The sequence below is a fragment of the Durio zibethinus genome, chromosome 10 (genome assembly GCF_047325235.1).
Source record: "Durio zibethinus cultivar Kanyao isolate XHJ-2024 chromosome 10, ASM4732523v1, whole genome shotgun sequence".
Lineage (NCBI taxonomy): Eukaryota > Viridiplantae > Streptophyta > Magnoliopsida > Malvales > Malvaceae > Durio > Durio zibethinus.
In genome coordinates this window covers 9,809,120-9,821,799 of record NC_143171.1, presented here as the reverse complement: position 1 = coordinate 9,821,799, position 12,680 = coordinate 9,809,120, and the positions used below count along the sequence as shown (strand labels likewise).

The 12,680-nt window shown below is 34.7% G+C and overlaps 1 protein-coding gene across 2 annotated transcripts; it reads left to right on the top strand.

The window, feature by feature from the left end:
- The first annotated feature begins 1,485 nt into the window (after window positions 1-1,485).
- On the top strand, window positions 1,486-7,413 carry LARP1C (winged-helix DNA-binding transcription factor family protein). Of its 2 annotated transcripts, none has more exons than XM_022884100.2 (6): window positions 1,486-2,309; window positions 2,721-3,261; window positions 3,354-3,513; window positions 3,621-3,711; window positions 6,520-6,591; window positions 6,834-7,413. In XM_022884100.2, exons 1-6 carry the CDS (start codon window positions 1,848-1,850, stop codon window positions 7,119-7,121), a joined length of 1,614 nt encoding a protein of 537 aa, XP_022739835.1. In that variant the 5' UTR covers window positions 1,486-1,847; the 3' UTR covers window positions 7,122-7,413. The 2 variants fall into 2 exon arrangements, with proteins under 2 accessions (XP_022739835.1, XP_022739836.1); XM_022884101.2 differs by having other exon boundaries at window positions 1,537-2,309; window positions 3,384-3,513.
- The last annotated feature ends 5,267 nt before the right edge of the window (window positions 7,414-12,680 follow it).

Sequence of the window (12,680 nt, the reverse complement as noted above, 5' to 3'; positions counted from 1 at the left end):
AAAAACAGAGATCAATTCAAGGCATATGACAAAATGCATGATACCAATAATATCAAGAGTGTATTGAATGCATGTATTCAAGTATAATATACATAAAAATTTTGCATATATGTATTCAAATAGAAAAGCATAAATGTATCAATGTATCCAATTTTAGCAATTTGGCACAAAATCATTCATAATTTACTTTATGATAATTATGAGTAAAAAGATAAAAGAATGATATGCATGTTACTCATAAATCATGTTTTTAACAAATGTGCTTTAAACATAAAACATTAATTTCAATTAAGCATACAATTAAAGCACATATATTTAAGCTTATAGCAAATGTTAGGGATACCAATTGTTAAAAATATATCATCAAGAAGTGAACAATTGGTATTAAAATTACTAAAAAAAATTTTAACTTTAATGGAAACTTGTTTATAGCTTGTACATTTCATACAAAATTATGTGTTCCTTAAATTCTTTTAAGACCTCAAGTGCTATTAACTCTCCCAAAAATAATTGCTTTTAGAAAGAGGCATACCCTAACCTCATAGTACATTCAACATACACAAGCGCCTACAACGTTTAAGCACATGGAGTTTATGGACACGGTAAACCTCCGATCTACCAATAATCTCTCTTTTCAGCAACACCGCTTAGACTTTAAAATTGAAATCCATAGCAAATTAAACTATATCCAAATATTGAATTGTTGCATTTGTTTGAATAAAACTGATCTTTTGTATTATATTACAATACAAACTTTATATTGTAAATCTGTAAGCCTTTAAAAGCTTATGAAAATTCATGTCCATAAGTCTTTAAAAGTTTATAAAATCTATGGACATGAATTGTTGCATTTGTTCAATTTTAAAACTTTTAAAGACTTATGGACATGAATTTTCATAAGCTTTTAAAGGCTTACAGATTTACATATCCATAAGCCTTTAAAAGCATACAAAAATCCATTTCCGTAAGGTTTTTAAAACTTATGAAAAACCAAATTCACAATACATGATTTCACGAAAAAAACCATAAACCCAAATTCATTTGAAACAATATTTAACAAATAATCAACTATTTTTACCTTTGATAGATTAATTAGTCAAAAACTTGTGATTTAAAGATTTGATTATTGTTTTTGGGGTTCAATTTGGTTTAGGTTTGATTAGGGTCGATCGAGGAAAGGAGAAAATGAAAAAGAAATGATTAAATGGATGTAAAGAATATGGACGGAAAATGATGAAATGTTTGGATGAGATAAAATTAAATTATGGGCGTTTTTAGTATTTGGATTAGAAAGTTATTTTCTTTTTTTTTTTTTTGTAAATAGAACTTTTGAAAGCACCAATTTCAGATTTTACAGCGGTCAAATTACCCAATTTCACCTTTATATTGACAAAAATATATCCTTGACTTGAGGGTAATATCGTAAAACCAAAATAGCTAGCCAAAAACCCAATAGTTAAGCAAGCCATCAGCAGCAGAGGAAGTATAAAAGGAGAGACGCACGCAAATATAAAAGTAAAAAGAAAAGAAAAATAAGGGAGAAAAATAGAAAGAGGAAGAGAAAGAGAGATAGAGAAGCAGAGCTTACAGAGCCTCCATCGCTCTCTTTTCGCCGATCGGATCATCGAATCCCTTTTTCTTTTTTTTTTTTTTTGGAGAATCCCAAAGTTTTGCATTTTCGAAACCTTGAGTTTTTAGCTCTTTCTCTTTCTCGTCCTAATATTTTTATTTTATTTTTCAATCAAAATTTTGTTCTCCGTTTTGAGTGTTTTTCCCGGTCGATCAACTTGTCGACTTAGAAAAAAAAGAGGAAAGGAAAATCCAATTTTGTTTAATTAGGGTTTGATATGGCTGCAAATATTAATACGGCTAATTTCAATACCTCCGCTGCAGCGACAGCTGTTAATCACTCTCCCAGTAGCCCTAACCAATCACGTCGTGCCACGAGGGCAGTTTCTTCGCCCTGGACTCAAATCGTCCGTGGAGAATCGGAGCCGATCGCGGCTGTTCCTTTATCGCCTTCTTCCTCTTCTTCGTCGTCACCATCAAGGGCTGTGATTGAGCCACCTGCTACCAACGTGGTCGAAGAGGAAGGCGTGGAGAATGCGAGTGCTGGGCCCAATGGCAATGCCGGTAAGAGGCCGGCTTGGAACAAGCCTTCTAACGGTGCTGCCGAGATTGGGTCCGTTATGGGGGCCCACATGTGGCCTGCTTTGTCTGAGTCCGCTAGGGTTTCTTCCAAATCCTCTTCTGATTCACCCAGAGCTTCAGCGGATGGATCATCTTCTCCTGTTGTCCCTGTTTCCCAGGTTTGTTTCCAAAAAAATTAAGCCCTTTATTGATTTAATTTAATTGTTACCATTTCAAGTATTTTATTACCAACTGTTAAATAGCTAAAATAACCTGTTTAAACTGAACTAAGTTAAAATGAATTAATTTTCCAATTTGTTTTGTTATCTGTTTGGTAAGCAAGAGATTAAATGCAAAGAATCTTAATTGGGCAAAAAAAAAAATACAGGGAACCTTAAATTCTTAATCCAGTCTTAGGGTTTACTTGAATTATATTTCATTTTAAGGAATCTGAATTATAGATGTTATTTATGTATATAATGAGTATTTAGAGATCCGCTCGCCCAAAGTTATGTATGAAGTAACTTTGTTTGATTTTGGATTCTGAGGCTGCTTAGTCTTGATGGTTTTGTATGTTGCCTAAATTGTAGGGGAGTGGAAGTGCATTATTGTCATCGTCTTCACAGAAACAAGTGAACAACAGTGCAGACTCAAATTCAAATTCAACTCCAAACCATTCAATGCCTGCACGCCAGAGGTCAATGAAGCGAAATAATAATAACTCAGCATCTAATGGTGGCCTCTCCCAGCCACCACCTCAGAGTTCTATGGTTGAAGCACCTGTGAATAGCCCTTCTTCTAAGGACCATATGCAGAGAAGTGGATTTGTGTCACAGCCTCATACTGGTGGTAATGATCACCCACACCCTCGGAATTCATTCAGACATCGTAATGGTGGTTCGCATCCACGAGGAGATGGTTCTCACCATCAGAATTATGGAGGCAGGCGCAATCATGACCATGGAAATCATGATTGGAATGGTCGAAACTTTAATAGTAGGGATGGTCACATGCAGCCAAGAGTTGTTCCCAGGTTAATGAGGCATCCGCCGCCACCTCCACCACCTAATACTGCAGCATTTATTGCTCCCCCGCATGTGATCCCTTTTGCCGGTCCCATTGGATTTCCCGGTATGCTGTACTTTGTTATTATTATTATTACTTTTTTGGGGTTGGGAAGAGTGTTATTCTGAGTTTGCCCTAATATCTCTATCTCCTTTCAGAATTGCCATCTAATGTTTATTTAGTCCCAGCTCCTCCTCCAGAGTCGCTTAGAGGTGTGCCATTTGTTGCACAAATGCCCCCGGTGTTTTTCCCTGCTCCAGAGCCTCAAGACCATTTGTTGCATGCTAGTATCGTGAATCAGATTGATTATTATTTCAGGTAATACTTTGCTTGCATGTTGACTTATGTCAACTTAGTTAATCCAATGGTCATATCTTGGTAATTTAGGTCACCCTAGAAGCTAACTGCCTGTTTCTTTATTGCAGTGATGAAAATCTAGTTAGGGATATATACTTGCGGAAGAACATGGATGACCAGGGCTGGGTTCCTATTAAATTAATAGCAGGCTTCAAAAAGGTGTGTTTTTGGAGACTTTGAATCTGGTTTCATTTATTTGATTGTTATAGTTCTTGTGCTTAGAGCTTTTTCATGGTGATCTACTTTGATTCTTTAGCATCATTGTAAGTTCATAACATCTATGCCTATTGGACTAATCGTTTATTATGTAATGGCAAGTCTAAGTGATTATCATTAAAATCAAATTTATTTTAAGATTTTGGAAGAAGCAAACTAAATATATACATTAATAAGTTAGTTAAGTAATAGTGAAAAATACATATCGATTGCTTTCTGTAATCTGTTAGCATAAGATTGTGAGAGAGGAGCTTTTCCAGAAAACATTGAGGGGGAAAAGATAGATATGAGAATAAAGGCCAGCACCCTCGTTCACTATAACGCAGATGTGAAGGATTGAGATTTTACCTGTGGTTTTAATAACCCCTTGAGATGATGATACTTCACCAATGCAATTTCAAAATTTTGGAAAATGGTGAAAACGTCTGCAGAGGTTTTCATCATTCCGGTTTTATGGAATTGTTTCTAGAAATTAGATTTCGAGAAACACTTGACTGCTAGATTTTCAGGCTAATTTTCTATTTTGAAGAAAACAAATTAAAATCCCAACAAACCTAGTTTTCACTTTTGCCCTTGCTCTGGTTGAGCTAGTTCATGAATTTTCATTGTACTTTTAGCATATGCTTTCATACTTTTTTTTTTTTTTGAAGGGAGCATTCATCTGTATTAATACAATACTGCTAGAAATTTTAAGATACACTTTGTATGACTATTTGGTGATAAATGTTATTGGTAGTTGCTTTTTCTGGTTAATTTAATTCATATAGAGAGAACCTTGTCTTGATGCCAGGGGTTTTGGCCCCCCTTAGCTATTGAAAGTCCAATTGAGAACAGCATATTTTCAAGTAAGAAAAGGGTCAAATTCTACTTCCCCATGCCCCCCCCCCCCCCCCCTTTTATTTTTTTTAATTTGGCCCATCTTTTGTAAACTTTATACAATAATATGTTAAACTGACCTTTTCAATTTTGTGCCTATTATTAATTGATTATCTTTAATTCTTTATTTAATTTAACATTATTATATTCTAAAAAAATGTCATTTACTTAAATTTTTTTCTCAACCAATCAAATAAATATATTGACATCAAATCATCAATTATGGGGTGTCAATTACTATTTTCTTTCTATGATGTTAATAGAAAACAATTAATTTTTCTTACATTTTTTAATCTTTGATTTTTTATGAGGGTTACATTAATAAGTAGAAATTACATTTCATATGATATTTTAACATTCAGATTAATCATGTATATATCCCCCCCCCCAATTGCAAAATTTCTGGCTTCGCCCCTACTTTCTGCACTTGTCTATAATCTTAAATAACCTTTTCATGTTTTATTTTGTGCTACTTATGTTTCCTATAATTGCTCTTATTGTTGGTCACTCTTTTCATATGGTACCGACTGCTCTTGTATTTAATTGCTAGATACTTTGGCTAAACCTTAGAGTGAGAATTAGTGCTAATTTCTTGCAAGTTGCTTTCTAGATATAGTTTTAAATGTTTAAGGCTTACAACCTTTTTGTTTAAGTTGCAAACATAATGTGGCATGTTGGGTATCCATCATTGACTATATGCACCAACACTGTTGAAATCACAATTTCTCATGCCATCGTTTTGTTTTTATATTTATATACACTCTCTATCCCAATTAAATTGTCACATTTGACTTTTTTGTCAAAATTTTTTAACTTTGACCTCTATTATTTTAAATATTTAATCAATTAAATTTTATAAAACATATATTTAGAAACTATTTCATTCAGAGTTTTTAAAATATATTTTTTCATATTTTTATCAATAATAAATATAAAATAATAGGAGGCCAAAGTTTAAAAATTTTGACCAAAAAAGTCAAAATGTGACTATTTAATTTGGATGGAGGGAGTATAAGATTAGCATGAAGTTGAGGCATTTCATACAGTTAATCTGTGTTTCTATACATGGATATCCCCCACCCACACACATGCAATCCCCATCCTTTAGATACTGGCAGAAGTACTCTGTCTATTTTTAGAGATATTTAATGTATAAGCAACTGCTTACATTACTTGTTACGAAGTACTGTGAATCCTGTAGTCCTTCCATTTGCTTTTGTACCAACTCATCCTACAGATGGTATAAAATTTTTGTTTTTTAATTCTTAATGAAGAGCTGGATCAAGCACAAGGGGTAATGGTCTTGTTTTTAATTTGGAATATTAATAAATGGCATATAGTTAACTTGATCATATCTTAATAACATTTCTAATTGATTGGAACATTCATGCACAAGAAATTTGATATTCTTGTTTTACTAGTTAATAACCCTGAAAATTCAATAGGTCAATAACATTTCCAATTTTTGCTTTTCTTTGTTGGATTTCTCTTGAATTTAATGCTATAGGATGATTGTATAACATTTAAACCTTTTGCCAAAGGTATGTGGTGTTAAACAACGTCAATGTAATTAACCTACTGGTTTTCCTGGTTTCCACATTCCAGGTCTGGTAGTGAGCGTCACTTTCTAGAGTTAGTCCTATAAATAGTAGTAAACTACTGTCATCCTCTGGAAGTCCTAACTTTTGGATTTTGTCCTTGTTGATTTCTAAAATTTGTATCTTTCTCCTTGGAAATATATTTTGAAGCTATACCTATCTAAGTTCAGAAGCTTGGCTGTTGGATGTGCTTGTAGTATGATTTTGCTTCTCCCAGAGCTGTTTTTTAAAGCTATCTGTGCAAAGGCAACATTTTTCTATGGCTTCTCCTTTTCAGGTTTCACTTTTGACTGATAATATTCAACTTATATTGGATGCTCTGCAGAGTTCAACAGTTGTGGAAGTGCAGGTATCTTCTAGAATGAAATCCTGGGTTGTATGTTCTTCATTGATTGATCAATAATGAAACTTTTCCCTTTACTATCTGCTTCTCTGACCCACCTCCAAGACATGCATACATGCACACATACACACACGGTGCCTCATACTGTTCATGCTTAATTGATGGTCCTGATAGAATGGAGCTCCGCATAATATGACTAGAATGGTGTGGTTTCTTTTGTTTTAATAACCTCTGCATTTACATTTTAGGGTGACAAAGTAAGGAAGCGGAGTGATTGGATGCGATGGATAATGCCACCTTCTGTTCAGTTCCCTATCATGTCTGTTCAGGATGTTACGCTGGTTGCTCGTGTTCAAAATATTTCATTGGATCAGAGAAATGGTAAGCAGAGTGGTCCAAGGAGCCAAGAAGATTCTCATGCTGATGGACTATCAGGTAGATCATCATCGGGGGACTTCAATAATCAGTCACAGCTATTCAGAAGTGAGGGAACTGTTGTCGCTGCTCAAGGTGGTGCCGCAAGTAATTCAAAATAAGCTAAATGTGTCACAACACATTTCTTTGCTAAAGTTCCTCTGGAAGATAGAGCCGAGGATGCTTTTGAGACCATGGGTGATTATCTTGCCTTTCTTGAAGAAAGTGGTTTTGCCTTGGCACGATGAAATATGATTCATCGTGCAGCAAATTAGAGAAAACATTACAAGAAAACGAAAACAAGATCTGGAAAAAGAAAAAAAAGAATTTGAACCTTTTAGACTTGAGCTAGTAGCACGAAATTATTGTGGCTGTATGTATTGGTTTTTTTTAAAAACGGGTTTTCTTTCACTATTTGTGGTGGCTTGATTGGTGTTTGAATCTGGGGAGTTTTGATTTGCTTCCCCTAGTTACCCCTCAGCTGTTTTTTTTTTTAACATGGTTTCCTCCCTTCAAGGCCTACATCATTTACCAAGAATTGCATTTTATTTATGTATCTATAGATGTCAAGGACGTGCATTTGCTGCGTAAAGTTGTCCTTAATTTGTGGGACAAACCTTTGAAAACGACAAAGTTACAACTGGATGTGTGATTTGAGTTTTGGAGCCGCTGGTACTTTTAACTCGTTATCGAAGAATATAACTACCGGTATTATTTATTAATCTTTGCTTACTGGACTTGTTATAATCTTTGTTCTTAAAATGAGAATGAGGCAGTAATTCACCTTTAGTCAAATATCCGATGTGAATGGAGTATTAGATTGAGTCCTAAGACCTGACCAGGCACAACCTTTTCCTTGCAAAGGTAAGATCTGATGGGTAAAATTCGAAAGCTGTGGTTTGATGGTGAACTGTTAGGTGTTGGTTAGAACATATGATAATGAAGGACTTAAACCATGTTCAATAAATGTTTCTGAATCAGTTGTTCTATTTCTTTTGTCAGCCGAAGGGTGGTCAATTACAAACCATCGTTTGTTAAAAACCCCACACGGAGAAAGATCATGTGGATGCATGGAGGAAGGGCAGACGTAGGCTTGAAATAGCAAGAATATTCAGCTATAGAAAGCAAAGTTTCTCCCTCTTTCAGAAATGGATAATACAGGGGGTAATAGCATTTTCTCTGAGAATATAAAACATTCTTGAAAGAAAGAAAGGTAGGGGAGGGGCGGGGAGGGAGTGCGGGAGTGTTCTCTGCTCGATTCTACTAGTAACATTCATAGAATTGCTAACACTTGTTCTCAGTTTGTAGCTACCGTGCATCTTAAAAGCTCGGGGGATTCATTTTTTAGGCAAAGGTTTACCCGATTTGTGTTGCATGGCATATATAGCAAAAACACAAGAAGAGAAGCACAAAAGGGTAGCCTGGTAGGATATATTTGGTTGGTAGAACTGGAAGTGGCTGAATGCACATGAAACAACAGCCCTTTGAAATGGAAAATGGTGGTTCCCATAGAAGGTCAATTCCTTTCGTGTGCCTACCTGCCCGAGCCCTCCCCCTGGCCCTACTACTGTTCATGGACCCACCTTCAGACCACTTGATTGTCTCGTTGTACGAGCTTCTTAGTTTGATGGGAGCATCCAACGGTTAATGTTCATTGCTCTATTACCTTCCAAAGGGTCGTGGCCTTTAAACGGACAATCACCAATTTTAAAGAATAAGAATCAGAATCTGATTGATAACGTTTTTCTGGGAACTCAAATATGGAAGGCAGACGGGTCTCGATCAAATCAGACTCCGAATAGAGTGAGAAAACTATCCTTTTAACTTTAAAAAGTACTATCATCTTTGCTTCTCTTATTCCTCCAATCCTATGTTTAAATAAACCCGTAACTTCCTTTAATCAAAATCTCCAAGCTTAACATAATTGTTTACTGCTAACTGACCACTGATCTATGGTTAGTTCCAATTTTCAACCAGCTCTACCAAGGCAGAAGTTAAAGCCCTTTGCTAACGTTTAACCTGCTTAATTTCTTATTAATCAATTAGAGGTTCTCCTGTTCTTAAGAGCGGTTCTTGCATTAGGTGAACATTAAGTGCTTGAGTGGTAGATCAAATATTGAAAATTTAATTAGTAAAGATTAAGATAAGATCGATCTATGGTGCTTATACCAGCTGAACTAATTAATTGCAGTACAAGATTTGATTGAAAACACAATTTTGTACTTCTCTTTTGTACTCCATCAGTTAGAATTGGGTGTGGTGAACTGTTCACACAGAATACAGACAAAGGGTGATACAGTGCTGGGCTCAGCAGGGAATGGTGTGGAGTGGACCCTGCAGATATGGTTTTCGCTCAGTCGTTGCAGCCGGTACAGTAGACTTCTGAAATAAGTGAAAGAGTTTGGGACAGTGCAATGCAGAGTCGACAGCTGTTCACTTAATATCCTAGTCTCGTGAGAGTTCAGGTAGTCTGTCTAATCTCTCCCCTCTTCTCTTGTCCATATGACCACCGATGCATGTCCATTGCGGACTACTTTTTGTTTCTTCTTCTAGTACTATTTCATTATGAATTTGCAAACGAAATTTACTTATTGGCATGATAATAAATAATAAGATTAAACTCGATGAGAGAGAATTTTTATTCCTAGTCAAAAATTTCTCATGCAGGTGGATATGTAGTAGGGTTAGCTGAGAAATTGTTGTCATTTCCCTTATCCATTAGCATACGTTTATAGATTATTTCTGGTGTTTATGATAAATTTATTGTTGGATTCTGCAAATGAATCTATTTCAGAAATCAGAATGTGGGTAAATACTCATAAAAGTTGAAGTCTGAGATGGACCCACAAAGTGGGCTCAGTGCAAGTCATTTTACTTTCCTTCAAGGTCTGAGCTTTGCAGATGAAGATGGGATATTTCATGTTTCTTTTTTGTTAATGAAGTTGGAAAATGAGGAAGAAAAATATAAAAAACAAAAGCCATTTGAGGGTCTTATAGCCTATGAGCCTATAAATATAAACCCTGCACTACGTTCTTTCCTTTGCATGATTTCCTTTTAAAGCTTATTAATAAAACATTTCCCATAGATAAATGAATATTATAATGAAAATGGGGAGGGCGGCATCCTGAGAACTAAAGCTCCCTTTGGATACAATCCGATCCAGTGGGGGTTGGTCGCCATCTTTTTGCGTGTTCATCTCATCTCGGTGAACATTCAAAATGGGTGTTTGTCCTGCTGCAATTGGTTGCCATGGGTCACCGGATTTTTTTGTCCAGTTGGTCACTTTGTGTTTTTGTTTTTTATTTTTTTATGTTAATCCAAAAATGTCACAAATTTTTATTTCAATTTTTAAATTAACAAATAAATTTTATTATAATGTAAAAATAATTTTTTAGAATTTTTAATTAATTATTAATTTATAAATATTAAATAATTTAAATTTTTATTATATATAAGTTTTATTTTAATTTATTATACTATCATTTTATTTTTACGTTCATATGTATATTTGATCATTAATTTTAATTTTATTATTATAATAATTAATCTCATTTTTAACGTTAATTTAATTTGGTCAAAGCTAATTTTACCTCCTATTAATATGAACCCTAAGTAAATAAGTAACCAGTGAAGGGATCAAAAGAGAAGATGGTTTGTCCAAGAAAAGTAAGTTGAGAGTCTGAAAGGGAAGAGCCAATCGCAACATTTTACCCTATGAACAAAACAGGTGTCCAAATCTGAGAGCGTTGGAGAATCCCTTCAGAAACTGACGAGTGATCGATCAATCTTAACCTATTCTTTTATGGCGGCACGATGCTTTGGTTCATCCCTTCTCCCCACTACTCAGTCCTCAGAGCTACCCCTGAAAGATCGTACTACTAATCTTTTCTTTCTTTAATTTCTCTTGCTATCGTTATTAGTTTTGTTGATTCAATTGAGGAAAATGATAAATCCATCACATCAAAGTTCAGCTTTCCGCTTCCCTTCAAATAATTCCAACAAAACTCTCATCTTCAGTCTTCAGACTTTTGGGGAGATACTGTTACCGCGGCCGCTTTTATTATTGGTCAGAGGGCAAATACGGTATAGTATTAGTATGTTTTAACTGATCAGTAACTTTAACTTGAGGTTCAATGCCTATGAAGTTGATGGGCTTCGGATTTATACTGTTTTATGATGTTAAGATCTCAAACTTTTCTATTGGCAGTTGGCTCAATGAATCAGTGCAAGTGACAACATTTGTTCTTGTTGATCTCCTAATGTTCATAGTCACGAGTGGAAGGGAACACCGTTATTAATATTCGAACGTAATTTTCCATTGAGAAACTCAAGAAAAGAAAAGTAAAAGCATTAAAAATAAAAGAAGGAAAACAGAAAACTAGAAGAATAATTGCACTTTATTTTTGTCATGTTGCATTTCATGGACCAGACAAAAAAACTATAGTAGCAAACATCATTGTTAATTGGACTCAAATTATTCAAAAAACCAAAGTTTACGGAACACGACCAAATATAATTTTGTCATGTCCGGAATATAAACATTTTTCTGGCATTTAAAATATCTACCTGATTGATTGATTAATTAATTAAACCTTGTTAAAAATGAAGACTAGTGTAAAATTTCAATGCCAAATAATTATATGACTTTTGTTGATATTTGATAATAAGACAACCGTTAATAATCGTATGATGAATTAACAGAGTTTTAATTTTTTTTTTTTTTTAATTTAAGTGATGAGATACCAATGATGAAAGATGAGGTGCTTTGCATCGCGTCAAGCTAGCACCTAGCTTCAAACTTTTTTTTGGACAAAAACCGGAAGAAATAGAATGAAAACCAAACCACCATAATCACACAATCCTTTTGTTCGAAATGAAGATGTATGTTCATATTTTTAGTAACAAAGAAGCGAAATTTTCGAATGAATTTAGCTAACTCTGTGAACCAATGTTATCGTTATGGTACACCAAGAACTTTAATTTGATCTTTAGAAAAGATGGTTATAATGCATCAGAATAATTTACCATTCAAGGTTCCATGGCTATCTCAAAGATCCTGATGGCAATAGAAAAAAAAAATGGTAGAAAATGTAGCTACATATGAGATATGCTATTTGATTTTAGGAGGAAGCCAGAGACACAAACTCACAAAAATATGAAAAATGCTATAGTATTAAATTAAGGTGGGCAGTGCGAAGTGTAAATTCAAACGGCCGTATTTTCTTTTACATTTTCCAGGATAAATCAGCAAGAGAGAAGTTCATTCATTACAAGTTTTATTCCAATATTCTCTTTGTGGGTGTGGAAGAAGATGACGCTCGTCGAAGAAAACAAAAGGATGACTAGGGGTCAGGCTGATAACGAAGGTGGAAGAAATAAAATAAAGTGAAAAGGGAATGAGATTCATAGTGGGGAAGGAGGATGATGGATCCACTAGAAAAAAGGATAGACTTGGAGAGACAGCCACTTGCTCTATATCATCCATCTATATGCTTTTAATACGTGCAATTTTGTACTATTATTAATCCCATCATCGTTGACGGTGTTTTCGGTCACCGAGTTTATTGCTGGAAGCTTGTTGGGACATTGACTAGGAAGTTGGAGTGATTAACAAGTGACAAGGGTCCGAGACGAGATTTTAAAGCGTGTTACGTTACTCAAACTAACAAGGTGTAACAAG